The sequence below is a fragment of the Pleurodeles waltl genome, chromosome 1_2, assembly GCF_031143425.1.
Source record: "Pleurodeles waltl isolate 20211129_DDA chromosome 1_2, aPleWal1.hap1.20221129, whole genome shotgun sequence".
Classification (NCBI taxonomy): domain Eukaryota; kingdom Metazoa; phylum Chordata; class Amphibia; order Caudata; family Salamandridae; genus Pleurodeles; species Pleurodeles waltl.
The window spans coordinates 184,785,511-184,811,302 of NC_090437.1; the positions used below are offsets into that span (position 1 = coordinate 184,785,511).

Below are 25,792 nucleotides of genomic sequence, written 5' to 3' on the forward strand. Positions count from 1 at the left end.
AAGGCAGTTTGGAAAGAAAACAGTTTTATGGTGAAGAAGATGCAGATCATCCTCATCTCAAAGTGACTGGTAATTTACACTGTAAATAAACGTTGTTACAAATGTTTCAAATAATGATAAGAGCAGTTTTTAAACATCTCAGATCACTCATATTTGTTACAGTGAATCTTTCATCACTGCTAAAATTATGCAGCATGCATCGGCGTGCCGCAACAGCAAAACATTCTCACATTTCTTTACTGGTATTCTATAGCATGCAGTTAGGGTAGGTAAATATTAATAGCTGTCATCAGGTTTTATGCAAACAGTGCAAACTAAAGGAGATGAGCGAATTCCTGCAAGCAGTCTTACCACTGGCAATCACTTGTGTTCTGGTTCAAAGAGGACCTGGCTTGACAGTGCAGCCTGGACTGTTCCCAGTGGATCAGAACCTACAGTGGTGTGCACACGGCTGGGTCTCATCTAAGGTGGCATGGTGGGGAAGAAATGATAGGTTGGAATGCTACCCCAAGCGAATGCGCATGGTTAAACTATTTGCAAGCACTCCTCCCATGACAAGTGTTTTAGTCAAAAAGTGGGCAAAAACAGGTGTTTTCTTCTGAAGTGCTCCCGATATTCCTCTGTGGGCAAAGGAGGCAGTAGCAAGTCATGCTAAATGGTTCAACAAGATGTATTACCCACCTGCAGCATCCAGAACTTCTTTATCAACCTTATCAGATAAAAGGCAGAGGAGCCCATGGGCGCCAACAATCCCCTTCAGCAGCTCTGGCCTTGGCATTGGCTCATCTGAGTCCCACTGTTGTATACTGCAGCTATAAAGAAAATGCATAATAAACATCTTTATCACAAGGATTACCAGAAACCCCAAGATATCACACATATAAGTAGATCATTAACTAATAAATGCTCTGTAGGTAAATGTAATACCATTCAGTAAGCCTGGGAACAGATATGTCGTCATGAGACAAAGCCTATAGTTTACTGATTCTGAGGCTTATTTAGAGTTTGAAGGACTGGGCAGTCCACCACAAAAGTGGTGGAGTATTTTCTCTGCTGAACTGGTGGTATGCCAATTCTGTTTAGAATCAGGGGAACCACCATGCATCAGTCTGCAGAGCCTCCACCTTGAAGTACAACCTACTCACAATGGGTCATCATTCGAACTGCCTCAGACCCTATTTAGGGCAGACATCCGGATGTACTTTTTTCCTATTTGGGACTGCGAAATAGACAGTCCAAAATAGTAAAGCACAAAAACGACACCTGGATGCTGGGAGAAAACTCCCGTCACATCAGGGACTTTTATTTTTTTGTTTTGGAACAACAAACAACATTTACTCAGTTGTGTCATTAAACCTGTTTGCAGCTCAGTAAACTTTGGGCCTCATTCTCACCCTGGCGGTAATTACCGCCAGGGCGGAGGTCGGCGGTAGCACCGCCAACAGGCTGGCGGTGCTCCGCTGGGCATTCGGACCGCGGCGGTACAGCCGCGGGCAGAAGCGGAAAGCCGGCGGGCTACCGCCGACTTTCCGCTGCCCGTCTGAATCCTCCATGGCGGCGGAGCGCGCTCCGCCGCCATGGGGATTCAGACACCCCCTACCGCCATCCTGTTCATGGCGGCTCTCCCGCCATGAACAGGATGGCGGTAGGGGGTGCCGCGGGGCCCCTGCAGTGCCCATGCCAATGGCATGGGCACGGCAGGGGCCCCGTAAGAGGGCCCCAAAAAGTATTTCAGTGTCTGCCCAGCAGACACTGAAATACGCGACGGGTGCAACTGCACCCGTCGCACCTTCCCACTCCGCCGGCTCAATTCTGAGCCGGCATCCTAGTGGGAAGGTTGATTTGCCCTGGGCTGGCGGGCGGCCTTTTGGCGGCCGCCCGCCAGCCCAGGGCAAATGTCAGAATCCCCGCTGCGGTCTTTCGACCGCGGTGCGGTGTTCTGACGGCGGTACCTTGGCGGACGGCCTCCGCCGTCCGCCAAGGTCAGAATGACCGCCTTTGTCTCCTCAATGTAGCTGCCAGAAAAGCAGATCTGCTGAAGGCGTAGAGATCTCTGCCTGTCTGGCAAAGATTTCTAAATATGGAGGTCAGCCTTTTTCCAGGGCTGTAGAGCAAATCCCTCTGCTGCCAATGTGGATGGACGGAGCAGCAGCCAAAGATGAATAAGACAAGACAACAAAATCAGTATTGAACAAGAAGCTGACCTGCGGTTTACATTTACCTTGTAGCTGAGCACATATTTTAAAACATTTAAACGTTAACACAATGACACAGAGATTGACTTTATAGAGTTAGGATGCTTTGAGCAACACAAACATGTGAACTCTTCAAGTGACTTAGTTACACAGTGCTGAAGCAGAGCAAGGAATGGCTATCAGGCTAGGCTTAAGCTGTAAAATTACAAGTATTCAGTGAGAAACTGGCACATATAAGATGGAAATTAATAACTAACGTGGAGTTCGGCAATGCTCTTGGTCTCCTCTCACCAGCTCACCCCCTACCAACCCTCCTTTGATGCTTCATCCTCTGATTGGGTTCTTTAATTTTCCATTTGTAAACCCAATCACTTGGCACAATCTACTTTTAATCATGGAGTTCAAACCTGGTCTCATAGATAAGGACAGGAAACCGAATCAGCAGAGTAAGATGGACAGGTATGCCTTTTTGCATCACAAGGGAATGGAAGAAGGTACAGCGGAGGCTGAAAAGCAGGGACCAGCAGAGACCCTGGAGTCCAAGGAAGAACCTGAGCATACATTGAGAGACATAATCACAATCATGAGATACCAAGACCATGGTGGAGTCAAAAAATTGATGCGGTTAACAGAGGTTGAACTTTTGAGATCGGATATATGGAAAATGGGTGAGAGTCACCCAAAATTAACAAATAATGATACTCAAGGTGAAGTCAAAATCTTTTAGGGTGTGGTGGCAAGCTACAAAAAGAGAATGCTGCAATGTAGACAAGACTGGAGGACTTCGAAGGTACTTTAAGAATAAATTATATATGTTACAGCAGGAGTGCTGGATCGGGCAGAAGGACACAGCATGGGACTATTTGTAGAGAACTGCATCCTGGAACATGTTAAATCTCAAAGGACTATCCAACTTTTTCTAGGCGGAAAGACCACACAAGGCACTGATGCCTCCACTGAGGCCAGGTGCCTCCACCTACCAAGAGAACGATCACAAACTGCATTTTCAATCATCCAGATAGAGACATGATAACATCACTTTGAGAGTGGAAATATCAGGCCCTTTCCAGATTTCAGCCAGCTGGTGCAGAGACAGAGGTGTAGCTGTGAAGCAGTAATCAGATAACTCCGAGAAAGATGGACCAAATACATGATGTTGTTTCCTTTGCAGCTGAACATCATAGCTGAGAACCTGGAACTTCATGTCATCAGAGGAAGCATGGGATTCAATAAAAGGGTTAGCGTTCAGTTTCCAGAAAAAAGAGCAAGACACAAGCCGGACCAAGACATCCCAGGGGTGAAGACAGCCACATTGATAGCACACTAGCAAGAAAAAGTTGGGTGACGGGGCAAGCCCGAAGTCCCATCTATGGAAAGGGGACTCCAGTGAGGACAGGCAGACAATAAAAGGTGGCAGAACTCAAAGGGTTTTTGGAGAAATATATCTATATCCAAGGATTACACATGCAAGCTGACAAACAATGCAGAGGAGACCAGAATACAACCTGCTTAAGGGGCAGAGCCATAAAATCAAACAGTGAAAGCGTCAGCCACTGCTGAAACCTTACAGCCTGCCTTACTATTAACACTGTTGGATTAACATTGTTGTCCCTGTTGAGGGCAGCTGATCAGTCTCCATGACTGAATTATATTATCTCATCGCCAATTACTTCTATTTAGGATAGATATTGCCCTAACGTCTGATGGTCAGTAACATCAATGGATTTTCACTGTACATTACCCTATTTCTAGGCATAGGTGGTGTTGTGCATGCTGCATTTGTAGGTTACTGTTTACCAGTAATATTCTGGCTTGTTAATATTGAGAGGACTAAGGTATGTAGGTAGATTAAATATACCATGCACCAGAGTACATGTGAGCCCTCTCTGGGTGCACATTGCAACTGGATATTTGAAGCATGAAAGGGCTGAATGGACTAGGTGGTAAACGAAGATGTCACCCAGATATGGTGATGGTTTCTATACATTTTCACTTTTTATTTTTGCTATTGTGGTGATTGTTTCTGTTTTTCACACGGGTCTAGATGTTTTTGGTATACACATGTAAGCCTTTTGTTCTTAGCAACCACCTTACTAGTTGTTTTTTACCTGTCAACTAGTTCCATAGTACTTGGATCAATATACTTGTTTTGTCAATGTAGGTCTCTTGCCCTTTACCACTATACAAAACCATTATTCAAGTTTTCTGTTACACACTGTTGAACTGATCTAGGTAAATAGCCCGGTGACTGTGGTTCAACAAAACTTCGACGGATAAAGGAAGAGACTATACACTTATGAAAGTAATCTTATGAGAGAAGAAGCAAGAGATAACATACATGTGGGCAGTGTAGCAAGACTGATAACATCTTGCTGTTCAGACACCATATAGTTTTGCGCTAGCTTTACAAGTTGTATGAATGACGGTCTTCATGTTTTTTTTTTTTAGAAATGTTGTGGGTTTTCGTGTGAACATAGTTTTTTGCCTTTAGACAATATATGTAATGTACCGCACATAAACTAAGGAAAAAAATTGCAAAAAAGTATGAAAACTGTTTATAAAAACTAATTGTGTGATAAACTGCATTTATAACACATGTTATGTTTCTTTTGGCTTTGTGACATATGCTGTGTTATTGTTACGTTTTCTGTTGATTATGAGACATTTGGTGTATTAATGACTATGTACTATTAAAAAAAAGTGTTTAAGGTAGGCGGGTTTTCCCTTGTACTAACTAATACGATTATCCTCCCTGTCCCTCAAACCTTATCACTGTCCTGAAGGGGTCCCTTTTCTAGAATATATGCCAATGGGCTAGACCAGCATTTCTTCACCTTTTGACTTCTGTGGACCACCCATGATTCACTACTTGAAGCTGGGGACCCCTCCTAAGCAAGTTCTGTGATTTCTACTTTACATCAGTAAACAAAAACACGCATGTATCAAACAAATACACCAATTATGGACATTATATACACAATCAAATACACAAAAACAAATTATATTCTAATTTTAATGGGAAAGTTGAAGCATTTCAAAATCTAGTTTTATTTCTAAAATTTGAACAAATATGCGTGACTCTAGCATATCACCTTGTCTTGTTGCCCTTAATGCATGCTCTCTTTTTCAGGGCATACCACTGCTGCTTCAATTCTGGCCAACACCAGTCCATACTATATTCCATTTGCTGTACTTGCGCTGCTTTGACAAATCAAGATTATACCAATTTAATTTCTAGCATTCAATTTCTTCACATGTGCAGACCATTTTAAAAGCTTTAATTTTGCTTTTTCTTAATATATTTATACCTTAATTTTTTGCTAAGGGCAATTAATTATAATGGCAGTCCACATCTCTGACTTTCTATTTTTTAGACTCTGCCTTAGCACTGATGTCTACCCACGGTGGCTGCCACCATATAAAGAAACAAGCATTTGCAATGCAAAGGATCTCACGTTTGGTCGAGTTAGCGCTATTAGTGTTGTAAATATAAAATTGAAAACAAAAAGTTAAATAGTTGATATAAGCCAGCCAATTTAAAGCGCCACAGCCAGCGTGAGTGCAAAGGAGAGACAGAAAACCGAAAAAGCAGTTCGCTCACAGTCAAACGTATTGAAAGATGTGCAATTATCCATGTAACAGGGTCGATGGCCAAGGCGGTAACAAAACTGCCCAAAGGACGGACAAACATAAAGCATTTACCAATGATAAAGGATTTTTGAAAGGCAAGCCCATGAATGGGTGAACAAGTAATCTCTGGATCTTTCGTGCTCAAAGAGGCTTCTACAGTAGTATTGGCAGGTATAGGGTGATTAAGTTCCAGAAATTCATAAGGAGACCAGACTGCTAAAAAAAGGGATGGGTGGTCCCTTGGTATCTAACAAATTGGTAGGCTTTTGTGAAGAAGCTGCTTTTTGTTTTTCTCTTGAAAGACAACAAGTTGGGGTTAATGTCTGTTGTCCGGTCGTGGTGAGTTCCAGAGGTACGCCCAGAGTGTTCTGTTCGTCTGCCAGCCATGGGATTTCCTGGATAATTTGTTTTGGATGATCAAGTTTGCTTTGCTTGATGTAGGTGTGCAAATCAAGTTAAGCTTTTGTAGGTATTTGGGCTGTTATCTCTACGAATTAAAGACCATACACAGGAGTTTGAAATTTGATTCTTTGTGCCACTGGGAGCCAGCAGAGATCTTTCAGCGCTGGTACTATGAGGTTAGATTAATTAGACTGAAACAGGTTCTGGCTGCTTGATCTTGCTTTTTCTGAAGTTTATGAAGGTGGTTTAAATGTGCACCACCGTACTGGAGTCGGGATAGCATATTAGCCCTGGTTATTCGAATCCAGAATTTACTTTGTAGAAGAGGTGTGATCATTTTGATCATCAGGAGGTTGTAGTTGGTGCTTTCAACTAGACTTGCAATTTGGTGTTTAAAGGAAAGGTGTTTGTCGAACCAAATTTCAAGGTTTCTCAGAGCTGGAGATGGGAGTTGGGATGATACCTAGTTCCCTCAGCCATTGCAAAAAGTAACAGCTTGTTGTCTTACTGGATTTTAGTTTTTGAGCCATTCAGGTGGAGGTAGCGGTCCTTCATCCTGTGGTAGATATTTTTTCAAACATGTTGTTGAATTTGTGAATAACAAAGAATATATATAAGACTCAATCCAGACGACGCTGCTGATAAATTCCAATAAATCAAATTTGATTTCAGTTTTGACAGCTCTTCGTGTCCCTTTTCAAACAGTTACAAGCTTGGTCCTAAATGAAATTTCAATGTGGAACAATCATTAAGTTGTATTTATATCCATTTCTTTTATGGAATATTACGTCGCCCTGGCTATTTTTTAAATTACTTTATTTGTAGTTTTGAGTAAGAACATATGCATCAAAACAGAGGGAAAGGCACAATCAATGGGATAAGCAGAGGAATGTCATCACATGGTAGATTTCGGTAGGGTCATCTTTCAGTACAATATATGATATGCAATACGAAGCCAAGGCCAGTGCGTTAAGAATGACAATAAGTTTACTAGTGAATCTTGGATGCTGCGGTCAGAGACAGCAATGGGGGGGGGGATATAAGGAATTCACCCAGGTGGATAAGTTGTGTGTGCCCCTATCCGGAGTTGGTGCGTAGGTTTCTGCTGGGTAATCCGGGCCTTCGCCCCTCCCCTCCATCATCAGGTGTCTGTCAACAAGTGCGTTGTTAGTGGTTAGCGGGGATTAGTTTTAGTGCGGAGGTAGAATCGGAGAGGGTCCCATGTGTCTCTGGGCCAGGAACGCGGTGGCATTAAATCCCAGGATGTGAATAATTGTTCCTGGCAGTGTGCTGCATCGTTTAGCCAGGCTGTAACTGTGGGGACTGGTCGCCTTCCCCAGTGGATGGCCACTCTCCATTTGGCTAACAGAAGCAACATGGGAGTGAGACGTCGGCTGTCTTCAGGTATCTCCTTCACGTAGCCCAACAGCGGCACCAGCGGCATCAAAGGGGCTTGGGGGGGGAGGGGGCCTTGATAGCTTGTAATGTCCAGAAGACCTCCTCTCAGAAGGACATTATCTGCGGGCAATGCCACGCTAAATGAAGGAAGGAGGTCCATGCACACTTACAGCGAATGCAGTTTGCATCAGGAGCCAGACCCATTTTAAATAAATGTAGGGGGTGGCGGGAGAGGTGGTGGAGGAATTTGAAATGAATGAGTCGAAGTCTGTAGTTTGGGAAAAGGCATTCCAGTTGACTGCAGCAGTAGAGCCATTAAGTATCAGTGAGTGCAATAGAAAGATTTTCGTCCCATTTTGCTTGTGCCCTGTATGCAATAGTGGGAGCGAATGCTTGTGTGGAGGATTAAAGTCTTGTAAAGAAGTGCCAAGGCGATGGGGACGTAAGGATATGTTCTAAGGGCAACAGAGGTATTGGTGTGGATGGGATAGTAGGGTGTAGGGCACAGCACGAGTCTCGCAGTTGATATTACAAAAATTTATCCAGTGGAGTGCGGTGTGCCCCATCCACATCTGGCAATGTAGTGAGAAATTGGTCGTCAGGATACACGTCCGAGAAGAAGGTGAGATCGTATTTATGTGCCCGTGCTCTAGCACCTGGTTCGTGGAGAGGGGAAGATCACGGGGTTGTTGGTCAAGGGAATGGATGGCGCATACAGTATAGGCAAACCCACCCTCCTCCTTAGGCCATCCCATGCCCAGCGTACACTCTCGATTGTGTCAATGTTTGCCCGAGGTGCCTTATAGGGAAGACATAGTGCAGTTGACAGGGGGCATGGTGCTGCTCTGTCCGCCTCAATGGCTGCGTGTGGTTGAAATTGAGTGGGATATACCCAAAAAATGCAAATATGGAACTTGTGCGCATAATGCACATAGGGTCATGTCCGGTACTCCCAATCTCACTTGAGCTAGTGGTAAGGTGAGGAGTTCCCAGGAAACTCACAGTTGGATCAAGTTGGATTTTAGGCGTTTAAAGAAAGTGGCGGTCAGAAGTATAGGGATATTGAGGAAAAGGTAAAAAATTAGGGAGGACCACCATCTTCGCTATTGCAATGTGGCCTGGAAGAAAAGGAGGTAGTCGTGTCCACAGCGGTATCCTATCCTCTAGCCAGGTCATGGCTCTGTCATAGTTCGCCTGCTAGAGTATGATAATATTGGGGCAAAGCCAGATGCCTAGGTACTGTACAGACTCCTCTGACCATTGATGAGGAAATTCAGAGGGGGAAGGGATGGGTACTGTCGGTGATAAGGAATGATATGGATTTTGCCCAATTCACCTGGATACCGGAGTGGCCTCTGAAATATTGGTGCCGGAGCGTCCTTGTGAAGGTAATGGGTCTCCTAAATAGCCTTCTCCTGGAATTTATTTTTAGTTTTGAACTGACGGTGGTCAGAAGATCGGCGTTTTTAGATTGGATGTAGTGGGCCTTTAAGGATCGAATCTAGCTTGGCCAATGGCTGTCGGATGGCCCACAGGACCCTGGCTTGTTTAGCAATACAGGCTCCTCTCATGACAACCTTGAAAGCATCCTATAGCATGGAAGGGGACTCCACAGAGTCCGCATTGTGGGTGAAGAATTCAACAATTTCTTTGCAGATCTCCTTGCGGAACATCTCATCCCGCAGCACGCCTGAAGGGCAGCTGCCTGGTGAAGGCCCGCAGTGTGGAGGCAGGGAGCTGTAGCTCCAGCAAGACTGGGGCGTGGCCAGAAAAAGTGTTTTGCAAATGAGTGATGCCAAGCGACCATGTCCTGACATGGGGGGAAACTAGCCAAAAATCTAGTCAGGACCAGGAGCTGTGATATGTTGAAATGCACGTTCCCTCAAGTGTATGTGAATGTGCGAGTCTCCAAATGTCCTGTAATTGATTGTCGAGAATAATTGTTTGGCGCATTTTGAAGGTGTTAGTGAGTAGACATCTGGATATGCCGGATCTGTCCAACTGGTCAGGAGCCTAGACTTTGTATCTTGGTCCAGAGCGTGGAATAGAACTCTGGATCGCCCACGTTGGGACCATACACAGCTGCCAGTATAACAGGCAGTCTGCACAGCGATCCCGCAAGGATCACGTATCTACCCTCTGGGTCAAGCACAGTGTGAGACAGTAGCCAGGCAAGTCCCCCTGCGTAAAAGTATTCTTACGCCCCTGGCAGACTTTAAATAAGCAGAGGAGTGAGAAGTGTTCTAGTTGCGGGCTCATAGGCAAGGGGACTTGGAGTTCGACAGATGATTTTCCTGTAGGAAACATATATCGATATTATGCCTTTGCAGGTAGGAGTGGATAAGATGGGCCTTTCTGCCATCGTTAAGCCTGTGTATATTCCAAGTTAAGCATTTTAGGGTGGCCATGGCGATGATGCATGTAGAGTGATGTGAGCAGTGAGCTCATGACTGATGTATGGCGAAGTGGTGACGTGCTTTGAGAGAAAGGCATAGCCAAGTGAATCCAGGAAGATAACAAAAACAACCAAACAAAGAACATAACTAAGCAACGATTCCCCAGTCCCATCCCCACTTACTTCAACCCCTGAACTTGGTTGAGGAAATTAACCCTCCCACCACCCCATCAACCCCAAACTCACAAAGAGGAAATAGTGTTGGGAAACAGCCCTGGGGGAGCGGTAACACCAAGCAAAGACCTGGTCAACTGGTGGGGTGGCCGAACCATATATGTGGATTATGATCTGTATTTGTAACAAGCACGGTGTTGGGCACAGGACAGTTAATGGTGTTGGAAAGGGAAGTGCAACAGATTAGATGGACTAAAAAGCAGCCTGGCCATTAAATAGCCACAGCCACCTTTGGGCCCCTGGGAGCAGTACGGGACTAGTCATCAAGGGCCGCTCATACAATTCAGTCATTGTCACTCAATGAGGCTCGTTAAGTGACAAAGGGCGATCCCCCAGGGGAGTGGCCTTTTTTGGTTGTGAATTTGGCAAACTTCAGTGCTGAGCGGGCATCTGTGAAAAAGTATGACTTGCCATTGACGGACATCCGAAGCTTGGTGGGGTACAGGGGGGCATATGGGATTTCCACCTTCTGCAGCATTTTTTTAATGGGTGTGAAGTCGCGACGGGCCGTCTGCACACTATGGGTGAAGTCAGGAGCACAACCCTGTCCCAGTAGTTTATGAACCTGGCGATTATCGGCCTGGCTGGCGCACCCAGGGGCTGAGCAAGCGGTGGGCCCGTTCTCTGATGAATACTGGGAATAAGTTGTCGCCAAAGAAGCTACAAAGCATTGTCTCAACAAAGTCCTTCATTTTCGATATTGAGTGGACTCCAGGATGCCTGTAATTCGGAGGTTGTTCTGCCTGCATCTGGCTTTCAGGTCTTCATTCTTAATTTTTATTATGTCCAGGATTTTGTCCTTTCTGAAAATCTAGAGTCAGTTTGATGGTCGTCAACGTCAGAGACGCAGATTTCCAGATGATCCAATCTGGACTCATGATTGTCTACACACTGCTTGCCGTGATAGAGGCGGGCAGTGCAGAGGTCCAATTTGCCATCAATGGTCTTTAGACTTGTTTTTACATCCAAGAGTATTTCCTTAAGATTGGGCTCACCAGAGTCCTCGTCAACCTAGGGATTCATCATGGCTCCCAAGCTCATCCCCCCTTCTGTACGTACGTCGTTTGCCCTCATAAGTGAGTTTTGATTGTTTGGTGTCTGGCTTTCCCATGATCTGGTAGATAATTGAGCGAGTATCGTCAGGGAACGAGCTGGGGTTCCAGGTGTTCACACAGTCAGTGCGGGTTCAGGTTGCAGGATATGAGTCCAGCTGAGGCGGCACCCCAGCAGGCACAGGCTGGGTTCAATCAGTGGTCTAAGGTCCTATGTGAGTGTTTGGTGGAACCCCACACCCACACCCAGTTATGGTCCACTCAACAGGGGGAACGAGCAGGCTCCTAGCGCGTCGCTCAATGTTTTCTTGTAACACTGTCCCTGGAGGTAGGAAGCAGATGTTGATGCAGTGAGGAGCACTCCGCCAGATCCCTTCCTTCCTGAGTGGTCAAAGATAATTAGACTTACAAGCACCAAATGCGCAGAGGTGGTCCCAGCTGATGCATGGGCGATCAGCTGCAAGCCCAGCAGGTAAAGCCACAGTATAAACCCGCAGTTCTGTTTGGTTATCTTGGCACTGAAGGTCAACACATTTTTGATAACTTACCTGTTGTGACACCCATATCTGGTGAGGGGAGATAATTGGTCTGTGTATACAGAAGCAGTGGAAAGGTTAAATAAAAAAAAATTGGAAGAGCCAAAACGTGATGATGGAGCATTTTAATTTCATGAAAAGGAAGCAAGAAGTGGACAAGACTGTGGAGGAGTACATTTCGGCTCTGGGAAATTTGGCTGCGAATTGTAATTATGGTCCAGAGCTGGATACCTACATCGGAGATCAATTTGTGTACAGTTGATTCTCTAAGAAAATACAAGAGAGGATTTTAAGTTGCAGGGATCCTCTTCTTTCTGTAGTTAGTGATATGGCGAAAAGCATTGAAAGAGCTATGGTGTCATCCAAATGTATTTCTTCTGTGTCGTCTAGTAACTGTGTGGTTAATTCCTTCCAAGGTTCTGATTCAATTAATGCGCTTGCGCTTAAAAATAACATTATCAAACCTGTATACAAAAAGCCAAATTTAGTATGTTTTAGATGTGGTTCTGCTTCACATGTAGGCAACAGTCCTAAATGTCCAGCTTTAGGCAAAAAAATTATTAAGTGTCACAAAATAGGTCATTTCCAATCTGTGTGTAAACGTAAGAGTGTACTTCAAGTTAGCAGTGTCCAAATTCATAACGATATTGTCACTCTGCAAAACTGATTTTGATAAGATGGTCCTAACCGTTGATTCTTCAGTTTCTATTCAACCAAGTTTCAAATATAAAGGTCCCTTTTGTGAAGTGATCATTGCTAATTGCTACACATTGAGTATGACGGCGGATTCTGGTGCACCAGTCTATATTATCTCAGATCAGCTTTATTACGCTCAATGGTCTGATAAGTTTCACTTGCATAAAACTGATATTTCTCCCAAGGCATATGGGGACAATGATATTGATATGTTAGGATTTTTCATTGAAACCTTGTCATGTTTGGGTAGACAAATTACTTCTAAAATCTATGTTGCTGTCAAAGGCAAAAATATTTTGGGCTGGCAAGACTTAGCAAAGATGGGTTTGAAACTTGTTCCCGGTTCTAAGAAACCTGTACAAGTCAATGACACTCAGATTTCTTACATAGGTGACACTGTTGATGATTGCGCTTTAAAAACACGGCTAGATGATTTTCAAGATGTTTTGAACTCTAAAATTGGAAAAATAGACAAATTTGAGCATGTGATAAGATTGAAGCAGAATGTTGTTCCTGTAGCTCATAAAGTCAGAGCTAATCCGTTAAGTGTGAGAGAGGATTTAAAGAAAAATTTGGACGATTTTATCCGTGAAGGTGTCATTACTACCACTGATGCTTCTGAGTGGGTCAGTCCTATTGTTGTTGTGTGCAAAAAGGGTGGTGAGATTTGTTTGTGTGCTGATCTGAGATCTCTTGACAAGAATATCTTAGTTGATTGTCACCATTTACCAAAGATTCAAGATCTTCTTACAAATATTGGTACTGCAATTTTTTTTAGTTTATTGGATCTTAAATCTGCATATCACCAAATACCTTTAGCACCAGAGTCAACTGATCTCATTACGTTTGTGACTCCTTTTGGAGCATATATGTTTTTGACATTGCCTTTTGGGTTGGCTTCTGCTGCCAGTGTCTTTCAAAAATGTATGGATCAAATTTTGAAAGGAATTGAGGGAGTGCAGGCTTACCAAGATGATGTACTCATTTTTTCAAACTGTGTTGCTGAACATCTTGTCATTCTAAGAAAAGTTTTTAATTTGTTCAAAAAAGTTGGTATCACTCTAGGACTTAAAAAATGTAAATTTCTAACTGATAGGTTGGATTATCTAGGTCATTCCATTTCTTCAGAAGGCATTAAATCTAAGTTGTCAGTTACTCAAGCCGTTACTGATGTTGACCCTCCAAAAGATAAAGATACACTTAGGTAGTTTCTGGGCATGACAGAATATAATTCAAGATTTGTTCTACGGTCTTTGCTTAAAAAGGGCATATCTTTTGTTTGGAACAGTTCTTGCGATGAAGCTTTCAATGATGTCAAACAATTGATTATAAAGGCATCAGTGTTATCTTATATTTCGGGTCATAAATGTACCATCACTGTTGATGCTAGTCAAAAAGGATTGGGTGTTGTCCTTTGTCAGTGGGATTCAGGGCAGGAACGTACTATTGGATTTGCTTCCAGGAGTTTGAAGCTGGCAGAATCTCACTATATTACAATTGAAAGAAAAGCTCTTGCGTGTTCCTGGGCTGTTGAAAAGTTCAAAACTTTTATATGGGGTACTCTATTTGAACTTTTTACAGATCATAAACCATTATTACGTTTGTTGAATGGAAACGGAACTGTTAAAGCATCTTCCAGATTGGTTAGGTTACTTTCTCGCCTACAAGAGTTCAATTTTGAAATTAAGTATATTTCTGGAGGTTGAAATGTCAGGGCAGACTGCCTGTCCAGAATGCCACTACAAAGTGTTGGTCTAAATGATGAAAATGATGAAACAGAGTGTGTTGTGGCAATCATTGAAGATGTTTTGGACTCTGTGGGTAGTGTTCAATATAAAGATTGGATGGATGCATCTAAAAAGGATGCAGTTTTGCAGAAAGCAATAATTTATGTAAGAGAAGGGCGGCCAGAATAACGCTCTTTGCCTGACTCTTTGAAAGCCTTCGCCCAAATTTCAGCAGTGCTTTCGTTAGTAGAAGGAGTTTTGATGCGTGCAGATCATTGTTTTCCACCTGCATCTTTACACAGTAATTTAATTGAGTCTGCTCATCAAGGGCACCTAGGTATTGGAGGTATTTCTAATATCTTAAAAGAATATGTTTGGTGGCCTTCAATGGATAAGAATGTGTCTCAATGGATTGACAAATGTGAAACTTGCTTGTTATCTGATAAACACTGGAAAACTTCACAGACACCATTACATTGTGTTCTTCTCCCTGTTGAGTTTTGGAACAAAATTGCATTGAATATTGCAGGTCCTTTTGATTTGTTACCCCATGAACAAACATTTCTTATGGTAATGGTTGACTACTATTCTAAATGGGTTTACTTTGCGTTCACATATACGCCCAATACAGCCTCTGTGATAAAGTTTTTACACTGGATTTTTAATATTGAAGGGGCACCAAAAGAATTGGTTACAGATAATGGTTCACATTTCACCTCAACTCAAAGAAAAACTTTTTAGATTCACATCACATTAAACATCTCAGGGTTGCATTGTATTCCCCTTCTTCGAATGGTTTGGTAGAAAGAATGAACAGATTTTTTAAGGAGGGGATACAAACTGCGCTTGCTTTTAATACTTCGGTGGAAAATTATCTGAATAAAAAGGTTTGGTCTTATATGATTACCCTGCAATACACTAAAGGGGTTTCTCCGTTTAGGCTGTTAAGGAAAAGGGATCCTAGGACTGTAGTCTGTCCTGATTGGATTAAAAACTTAGTAGGGCAACCAAAATATTATTCTTGTTTAGATTCAAACAGAGTGGGAATTAATGCAACAACCAAACATAATTTGCAGAAAAGTAATTTTGATGCCACACTTCGTGTAAAAGAACAGAGTTTTATAGTGGGTGATTGGGTTTTGATCAAAAGTCCTGTTAGAGTTAAAAAGGGATCTTCTATTTATTCTTCACCAGTTCGCATATTGAAGGTATCTAAAGGTTCCTTATTATTGGATAAAAAGGGGTGGTGGTGTAGAAGATGTGTAGTTAAACTGTCTTGTGAACAGGCAAGAAAGATTTTGGATAACAAAAATATCCTTTTCATTCATTAGAGCATGATGAAGAAATTTTAGATTTAAGTTTTTGTGCTTCAGAAAACAATCGGTCTGTTGCAGAGACTTCACAGGTTGCCAAAGAAAGTATTCACTCTCATGATAAAGCTTGCAGGACATCACGTAATGTTTCTGTACCGTCAAAGTACAAAGATTTCTTTCTTTATTAATGTGCTATGAAACAGAACGTTTTGTTTTCAAAAGGGAAAGAAGATGTAACGTTATATACAGTCAAGCTTTGTATGATGTCATGCACATGCACGTGCATGTGAAGAAATTACATGTATTCTTTTGTTGTTGTTTGAATGTGTTCTGGCTCGCGGTGTTTAACTCTCTGTGCGTTCCGAATGAGAAACAACAGTTTTCGCTCAGAAGGCACAGGAAGAGGTCGCTACGCTGTGGGCTCCTATTTTGGATAAGAATAAACTTTAACGCAAAGTTTAACCTTACTTGCTTAGGAAACAGCCAGCACATTTCAGTTCTTCCCCAGTCGTCCGCTTGCGCTCCCAGCACCAGTCAGCACAGCAATGCCCAGGGCCCTCATTCACCCTCCCAGGCCAGCCACTCAGCACGCAATCGCGGCCGGTTGACCTGCGGGCTGCGATCGGGCAGATTGCACCTGACCGATATTAGGGTCCAGGCCCAAGTTGGCAGGAGGCGCAGGGCGAGGAAGCCCCTGAGCACGACCCCTCCAGAACCACCAGGTTCACAGCCCACCTGCCCGGCAGCCAGCCATCCTGCGGGGCCGCTGCCAGTCCTAGCCCAGCAGCAGCTTGGCAGCCTGCAGTCAGAATCAGTGAGCCAACGATGTTCCGAGGTCCTGTGTCACCGGGATTGTGAGCTGGACGACCCACGAATATGCAATTACTAAGGATTTATGTTGATCGGACAGCAGAGCCCTCGAATGAGCGACCATTTTGCAGCCCGGCGAGACCATGCCTCCTCCCTGGCTATTTTTTTTTTTTTTAATACTACACATGCTGCACACCCTCAATCCAGCACTACACACTTTAAGCATCACTCTACTCAATAGGACGCACAGTATTATTTTTTTATCTAACAATTCAAATCCTCAGCTGTGCTCTACCACGATTCCTAGACTCAGAAAACATACACTCCAGCAGTTTCTGCAAATTATGCCGCTCAGTACACATCCTGCCATACTATTATTCCCAGTTTACAGATATTCTTTGTAAGCAGCAGATAACAGCTGAAAATCAGCCACCCATCACAAGTTGTCACCTCAAAACAAATATTTTATTTTTTCTTAACCAGGGTTGCGATTTCTTCAGTTGTTTACTATATGGAGGAGCTATGGTCCTGCCCCCTCATCGATTGGTCTGCTTAGCTGTCATTCACATCCTGCTTCTGACCCATCATAGCATATAGCACAGGGCATATTCAGAAGCCGTTTTCAGCCATTGACTCAGACAGTGTTTCCGAGTGAATGACGGCCTTTTGCCTGATCACATGTGCACATTAAAAAACAAAAAAAGTGCACTTCAGTGCTACTGCTGTAGGGCCGATACTTTACATTGCCAATTACTTCTCTTTCTTTCCATATTTATCATTTTTTAGTTACCCTAGTGTTTTGAAACGGTCTTCAGTTACAGCGATTCTAAGCCAATTGTCCGTTTTCTTTTTGGCAGCAAGAATCACATTTTTTTTATGCTATGTTTGAAAACTAAAAAGGGTTGATATACTTATTGTAAGTATGTGTGCCACCTAGGAAACACCCATAGGGGTCTACTAAAATTATCTGTAATGTTAAAAAAAAAAATATATATATATATATATATATATATATATATATATATATATATATATATATATACACACACACATATACACACAGGGAGTGCAGAATTATTAGGCAAGTTGTATTTTTGAGGATTCATTTTATTATTGAACAACAACCATGTTCTCAATGAACCCAAAAAACTCATTAATATCAAAGCTGAATATTTTTGGAAGTAGTTTTTAGTTTGTTTTTAGTTTTAGCTATGTTAGGGGGATATCTGTGTGTGCAGGTGACTATTACTGTGCATAATTATTAGGCAACTTAACAAAAAACAAATATATACCCATTTCAATTATTTATTATTACCAGTGAAACCAATATAACATCTCAACATTCACAAATATACATTTCTGACATTCAAAAACAAAAAAAAACAAAAAATCAGTGACCAATATAGCCACCTTTCTTTGCAAGGACACTCAAAAGCCTGCCATCCATGGATTCTGTCAGTGTTTTGATCTGTTCACCATCAACATTGCGTGCAGCAGCAACCACAGCCTCCCAGACACTGTTCAGAGAGGTGTACTGTTTTCCCTCCTTGTAAATCTCACATTTGATGATGGACCACAGGTTCTCAATGGGGTTCAGATCAGGTGAACAAGGAGGCCATGTCATTAGATTGCCTTCTTTTATACCCTTTCTTGCCAGCCACGCTGTGGAGTACTTGGACGCGTGTGATGGAGCATTGTCCTGCATGAAAATCATGTTTTTCTTGAAGGATGCAGACTTCTTCCTGTACCACTGCTTGAAGAAGGTGTCTACCAGGAACTGGCAGTAGGACTGGGAGTTGAGCTTGACTCCATCCTCAACCCGAAAAGGCCCCACAAGCTCATCTTTGATGATACCAGCCCAAACCAGTACTCCACCTCCACCTTGCTGGCGTCTGAGTCGGACTGGAGCTCTCTGCCCTTTACCAATCCAGCCACGGGCCCATCCATCTGGCCCATCAAGACTCACTCTCATTTCATCAGTCCATAAAACCTTAGAAAAATCAGTCTTGAGATATTTCTTGGCCCAGTCTTGACGTTTCAGCTTGTGTGTCTTGTTCAGTGGTGGTCGTCTTTCAGCCTTTCTTACCTTGGCCATGTCTCTGAGTATTGCACACCTTGTGCTTTTGGGCACTCCAGTGATGTTGCAGCTCTGAAATATGGCCAAACTGGTGGCAAGTGGCATCGTGGCAGCTGCACGCTTGACTTTTCTCAGTTCATGGGCAGTTATTTTGCGCCTTGGTTTTTCCACACGCTTCTTGCGACCCTGTTGACTATTTTGAATGAAATGCTTGATTGTTCGATGATCACGCTTCAGAAGCTTTGCAATTTTAAGAGTGCTGCATCCCTCTGCAAGATATCTCACTATTTTTGACTTTTCTGAGCCTGTCAAGTCCTTCTTTTGACCCATTTTGCCAAAGGAAAGGAAGTTGCCTAATAATTATGCACACCTGATATAGGGTGTTGATGTCATTAGACCACACCCCTTCTCATTACAGAGATGCACATCACCTAATATGCTTAATTGGTAGTAGGCTTTCGAGCCTATACAGCTTGGAGTAAGACAACATGCATAAAGAGGATGATGTGGTCAAAATACTCATTTGCCTAATAATTCTGCACTCCCTGTATATATATATATATATATATATAATTTAAACTTAATTATTTTGTTGCAACCGTACAGCTCTGACATTTCGGTGCCTACGTGCTTTCCTATTTTCCCCTTTTAATTTTTGTGGCATTTGCTTGCAATAATAATAATCATCATACTAAATAATAATAATAATAAATTGCACCAGCTTTCCAAGGCTAGATCAATTGGCTTAAATACTTGTTCATATTGTCACTATCACATTGATTTTTAAAGAATCACTGCTCTTGATGTTACATCTTAAACTCCCTTTACATCTTGAACTCTCTTTCTCCTTATTTATGAAAGCAACATGTGTGTTATTAGCAGGTGGGAGAACAATGTTCATGGTTGGATGGGCATCATATCCAGGAGGAGTTTTGGGCTGGGGTGAGCATTGAGGGAGTGGCAGGGCTGGCACTTGACATGGGTGAGCTGGGCCCATGCCCAGGGTGCCAATCTTCAGAGAGCTATATGCTTCTGAATGCTCATTCTACTGCTAGAAAGGACAGTTGAACAAAACTAAGAAACACACAAAGTCAGAAATTGCTTAGTGGTCATGTTTCCAAATGTGAATCCAAAAGACGATAGTTCTAACCATATATTTTATGTTTTGATAAACTGGGCCATTCTCAACGTGAAACAAATGTTGTAGATCTCCTATAAGCATGATAGATTATAAACAACCTGACACTAGTTTTTGAAGAGCTTGATAAAAGTAGACACTGCGTTACAAGAGACTAGGCAGACTTTCTCGAAATGTTATGTTGGTGATTTCATTCCAGGTTTCGAGCACTCAAAGTTCACCATGAAGTACGGAGCTGGGGAGAAAAAAGACCTCTCTCCCACCACGTCTTCAAAAAAAATTGGAATTGTTATACAGAGCTAATAAAATTAATGAAGTCTTATGATGAAAGCGTAGAAGAATTAACATGGGTTTGGCATCCAGGGATAAGTCTCAAAGGACAGGTCCATTAGCTCAGGAAACGAAAATGCTCTGCCCAGTACCACACATGGCGCACACCTGGGATCCCAGGTGCCGATTGACACCTGAGCAAGTACTGCTTCCATTTACTTCTACCTGGAACCTATGTCCAGTGTGGTGAGGTGGGTAGGAGGTGGAGAAATGTGTGCGTAGACATGCATCATTGCAGTGGCAGAAGTACTAGAACGTGCCCATACAGATTAGGTTCCTCCCCAGCAATAAACAAAGACCTTACGTTTGTAAACACGCAGACGTTGCCCCTGAACTGGACACCAGACTAGTCAATGTCTCTGTTGTATCAAGTGTCTCTCTGAGACAACTGGGTGGGCACGCTATTTTTAACATTGTCAGGCATTCTTCCTCAGTGATTACTGGGCCTGAGGCCACTGTGTCTCCGCCTCACAGTGCCACTATATCAACTAACAGTTTGCCTCTATCAAAACATCTAGGTCTAGGTATCACACCTCAGAATCTGACCTTCATTTTGACAACCCCTTGATGGCCCCAGTGTGTAAACTGGCGGATGCCTGGAATCATTTGTGTCGCAATTGCATTTGGGCACGGCCAGCACTCATTTAATGTGAATACAACTCTTGAACAACGCCCGCTCTGTTCTGCTTCAGCTTTAATGTACAAAGCAGGGAGACGGCCTATCAGTACTTCTTTTAGCTCCATAAATGCCTATTTCTAAAGAATATAAGGAAAATAAAACAAGGACTGTTGCGCCCCCTCACGGATGGTGTGCATGCTGCTCTTCAACAGGCGGACTACAGAATTATTGGGGCAGCTGAGAGGCAGTCAAGGGCTCGAGCCTAGTAGTGGCGCTGCAACTCCAGACAGGACATAAAATAAGGTAAGGCCTGCCCCGGGCTCACAACTCCACTAAGGCACCTAATTTGTTTTTAGATAAATGTATTTTATTGGCATTTCAGTTTCATACAACACCACTTCGGAGGATGCATTAATAAGCAATATAGCCATCATTATTGTTTGTGAAAGGCAAAATGTTACATTACCCACTTTGAACCATTTAGGAAGTGTGGACCAACGTACCGACTTTAAACACCCCCCATGTTTAGTTCACTACACTTGGCAGTAACAGTAGGATATACAGACCCCTCAGTGACTGTAGTAAGGTTTCAGAGCATGTTATGCAAGGATCAGCACTCCTATATCCCCATCCCATTCCGTCGCCTTGGTTTGAGTGGTTTCCCAATTGAGGGAGAAATAGTCCTTCAGATCGTCAACAATTGCACCCCTATAAATCAAATCAGTTTTGAGATTCTGCCCGCATCCTCCATAAACGGACCTTGGGTACCTCCTTTGCTAGAGAGTAGGTCAAAAGTAAAGGTGAATGATCTGATATGTACTCGGCCAGATATGTTGCGTCACGCATTGGGTGTGTGGCCTCCCCTGTACAAATAAATAATCCAGTCTACTTTGTGTGTCTGCCCCGGGGGCATAGCAGGAGTATATGAAGGATAGCAGGTGCTGAGCCCTCCAAATATCTACCAATCCCATTCCCCATATCATTTGTCGAAAGGCGTTGGTCATACGTGGTTTGGTGCCCTACCTTGCAGGAACCCGATCTACCTCCCCACCTAGGACACAGTTACAGTCCCCAGCCATGAGGATATCTGCCCGCAGAAACCCCTGCGCCTTCTCCAGTACCTCCCCATAGAAAGTGCAATTATCCATATTAGGAGCATATATATACACACACATTAATCACACAGATATTGTGGACATCTGGGGAGCCATGAAGTATCACAAATCGCCCGTCCAGGTATAGGTACATCCCCAGGTTCTGAAACGGTACACTGGGAGCCACCCATATAAGGGCCCCACGTGCGAAGCCGATATTCCCGTCACCCCACATCTGGGTTTCTTGCAGCAATGCAATAGAAACTCTGTAGCGTCTGAGGTAGGCATGGACCCTTCTGCACTTCTCAGGTTTATTTAATTTTGAAACGTTCCATGTAAGGAACTTGAAGTCAGTCCGCTGGTCGGGCATATTTGTCCAGGCCAGTTTGTAGCACCCTCCTACTGGGCCTTCGCATTGCATGTGATGATCCCCAGTGTACATAAGCATCAAATGCATGGTTCCAAAGATTGCAAACAAAAAACATAACCAACAAAACAATCAACACCCTTCCCCAGTACCACCTACCCCGTACCACAGGCAGAATATCCCAATTTCCTCCCAGCTCTATTAACAGCCAGAAGGTTGCCAGTCACATCCCCACACATTCCTTCCCCTAAAATTACTAATGCAAGTGTTAGAAGGTTGTTTAGCTAGGCGAGTAGCCGGGTCACGCCCGGTCCGCAAGCTCCTGGATGGTGCTCAGCAGACTAGAAAATGACTGGCACTCCCCCACCTACCGACTCTGCATAACCTACGACATCCACTCTCCCATTAATTCAGATACCATCCACCTGGGGAACCCCTAAGGCGTTGCGTTGTGTCTGGACCATACAAAATCCTTGTGTTAAGTGTGTTTTGTGTGACTTATGAAAAATAGCCAGTGTTAGGGAGAAAGATTAATTAGCCTGCATCAGTACTGTCTCTCGGTTTGTCTGGCACCAGCCTCATCTTTGAAAAAGGTGCCTTGATCCAGTGACCCCGGCAGCTCCATCCTGAGTGACATTTGGACATACCAAGAAACTTTCTGCATCAGGGGGCCTCGTCACAGGCCTTCAGGTCGAGGGAGTTTCCTATGTCTGGCAGATCGGTGAACAACACTCAACCGTACCTCTCATCCTCCCAGTGTGCCAGAATCTTTTTTCTGCTCCAGGTTATCTAGCCAGTACATGATGGCAAGCGTGGACTCATAGAAGTAGACCTGGCCCCTGTGCTGCACTTGTAATTTAGCAGGGTATAATAGACTATATTTAAAGTTGTGATCTCTCAACTGCCTTTTTGCCACCATCAAGTTATTGTTCAGCATCTGCACCCTCCGGGTATCTTCAGGATAAAGGAAGATGTTTGTTCTCGTAGCATGGATGGCTGCGTGTGCACTCATATTGCAGAATAGCATCACTGTAATTAAAGAGGCACGCAATCAAGGCCCTTGGGGGCGCCCCAGGTCATGGCTCTGGTGCCAGTGCCCTGTGGGCCCTCTCCACCGTGAAGAAGTTGGACAGTCTTGGGGGTTTGAGGGTCTGGGTAGTCCATTGCTCCAGAAAGAGCTCCACCAAGGGGCCCTCTGTATGCTCCAAGAATCCCACAAAGCCGAGGTTATTATGCCTCGACCGTCCCTCTGCATCTCCTAGCTGTTCTTCTGTCTGCGTAGCACTGCATTTCAACCCATCCACCTCGGCGCTCAGCTATTTAACCTCTGCCTTGAGAGTAGTCTCATCATCCTCTATGACAGCTGTGCAGTCTGCAACTTTACGGAGGTTCAGACGTAGATGATTGATATCCATAGCCATGAAGTCCATCTTCCCCACCAGCGTGACCCGGGAGCCCTGTATCACAGCCATTAGTTCTGCCGTTGTAGGCCCCTGTTGCACCACCACTGTCGCCTCCGGGAGGGTCACAGTTCTATCCGGTTGTCCTGTGCTGGTTTCACCCCCTTGTCTTTCCCCATGGTCAATAATGCACTGCAATGTACTGGCCTCTATGTCCAGAGTATTCGTCCCAGGGCCCTGAGGAAAGTGTCTGTAGGGAAAGGCCCGTTAGTTAGCCAGAACCCACTGGTGGATCCCCCCCATCAGCCAGTGCAGTGTTTTAGTCCCCCTCAATATCCGGCTCCAATTGCTGGAGCAAGTCCCATATTTATCTTGTGGGGGCCGCCCAGTGGCACCCATTCAGTTTCACAGGCCCTAAATGCTGCCAATCACTTCCGCCATAGTCCACATTAGTTTGCTTGGCCTGGGGCCAGTCATCGTATAACGTCCACCCTCACAGGGCAGCAGATGTGCACCAAGGCTCAGCCGATGCTGACTTCCAGGTACCACTTCCCCCACTCAGGACATCTGCCAGGTCCAAGAGTGGGGGAAATAGTCTCAAGCCAATTCCATGAAGCACTGCTGAGAGAGGGGCATACTTAGTAGCACCTTACTGATGCAGGCGTCTGGTCTTCTGGCGCAGCTGGCTCCTCGTTTTGCCACACCCTCACCGGCGCCGCGCAGACAGCACACACCCAGGTCTCACAGCTCTGACAAGCCGCAGGCGCCGAACCACTCGCACCTACACCCCTACACCCTGATGAAGTTGTGGAGGCCACAGTCAGGTCCCAATATTGTCCACAGCTCCGACGTCTTCCCTCACAGAGTCCACCAGTGGGCTCTCATGCCATGCGGCAGCGGTTGGACCAGGAGGCTGCGCATTCTCACTACCAGGGCAGGGCTACCGGGTCTAGCAGCCATGCAACTGGGTCGTGGGTCATCTCAGGGCCCCCACAGGATCCCGGTAGGTCCACGACACAGACAAGTGTCTCAGCAGCAGTAGCAGGGAAAGGGATGCTGTCCCAGACAAAGAATTGGGAGAATTTATAGGTCAGCGGCAGAAGCTGTGGTAAAGGGCGTTCCCCCCCCCCCCCCCCCACTCAGGCTCCTACTAATGATTTTGGGGACCAGCATTTTGTTGCTTTTTTTTTTTTAATGCATTAGGCACTACATTGCAGCATCCTCAAATTATGGCCCCTTTGGGGAACAAATATAGTTAATGTCTTATCCACCACAAAACTCTTGGGATCGATCGGGCTTCAGCACTCAAATGCCACTGACCATCTAAGAATGTCCTTCATGTTGCTTCCCTGGTTGAATTCACAGCTGCTTGTAGACATTCATCGCCAGTCTCCGCCTGCACAATGTCCTTCAGCAAGACTGCCTAGGGACAGGCACATCTCATCATGAGGAAGATGCAGTTTTTTTTTTTTTGTCAGCTTCCATGCATGGTGGAGGTTTATGCTGCAGAAAAATCAGCAAGGTTCTCATCACCTGGCTGGTAGTACAACTCCATGTCACATAGTTGCAGTTGAGTCCAATTTTCGATGTGGGGTGGCTGTGAATCAGAACCTGCAAACAGTGGCAATAACAGTCACTTACCGCTCATCTAGCCCCCCATTTCACTGCCATTACCTCCCTTCAAATTTTAGATTGACTCGACACACTGACTGTGAAAGCCCAATTTCTAATGACGATGAGGCATCATTGACCCTTCCATTTTCTTCCTGCAGAACAAGATGCCCCAGTCCACGTGTATTGTGATCCCCTCATGCTTTATTCAGAAGCCTAATATCTATGCAGTACGGAGCTGCTTAGATGTTGTCATAACGACCATGACGAGACCCATGGGGCAGGTTCTTTGACCTTTCCTAGCACTCTGTCCCTTTCCAGCTTCAAATGTTCCTTCTAAAAAAATGAATTATTAACTGAGATCGATGGAAGTCCACCACTAATAATAACTTCACTAACCTCTTACATCCAGTCAAAGACTCCATTTATTTAAACTGGAACTCAACCCTATTGTCGCTGTGCAAAGAGCAGACAAATTTAAGTTAAAGGAAAGGTGTAAAGCATTTAGAAGGAAACAGTAAAAAAAAGTAAATAACACAACAATACAAACAAGCCTACTCTAATTTATAAAAGGAGAGTGAAGTTCATTAAACAAAATGACACCGAAAAACAAACGCAGTAAGGGGAAGAGAATATATGATTTTTAAATATTTAAGTGAAAAATCATCAAGAAAAAGTAAAGTGCCAATGGTACGCTAGGGTTGTAGCTGCCTGGGACTAAGGAACTGTTTCAGGTCAGCTCCAATGGTGCGTGGGTCAGATACACCA

General features: G+C 44.1%; 1 protein-coding gene across 1 annotated transcript in view; it reads right to left on the reverse strand.

Moving 5' to 3' along the window:
* GRHPR (glyoxylate and hydroxypyruvate reductase) overlaps positions 1–25,792 on the reverse strand; it is a 194,882-nt gene that overhangs the window by 156,866 nt on the left and 12,224 nt on the right. Inside the window, exon 2 of the mRNA XM_069237577.1 lies at positions 682–812. Within this exon, the coding sequence (XP_069093678.1) occupies positions 682–812 (131 nt within the window). The remainder of the gene's footprint in view (positions 1–681; positions 813–25,792) is intronic.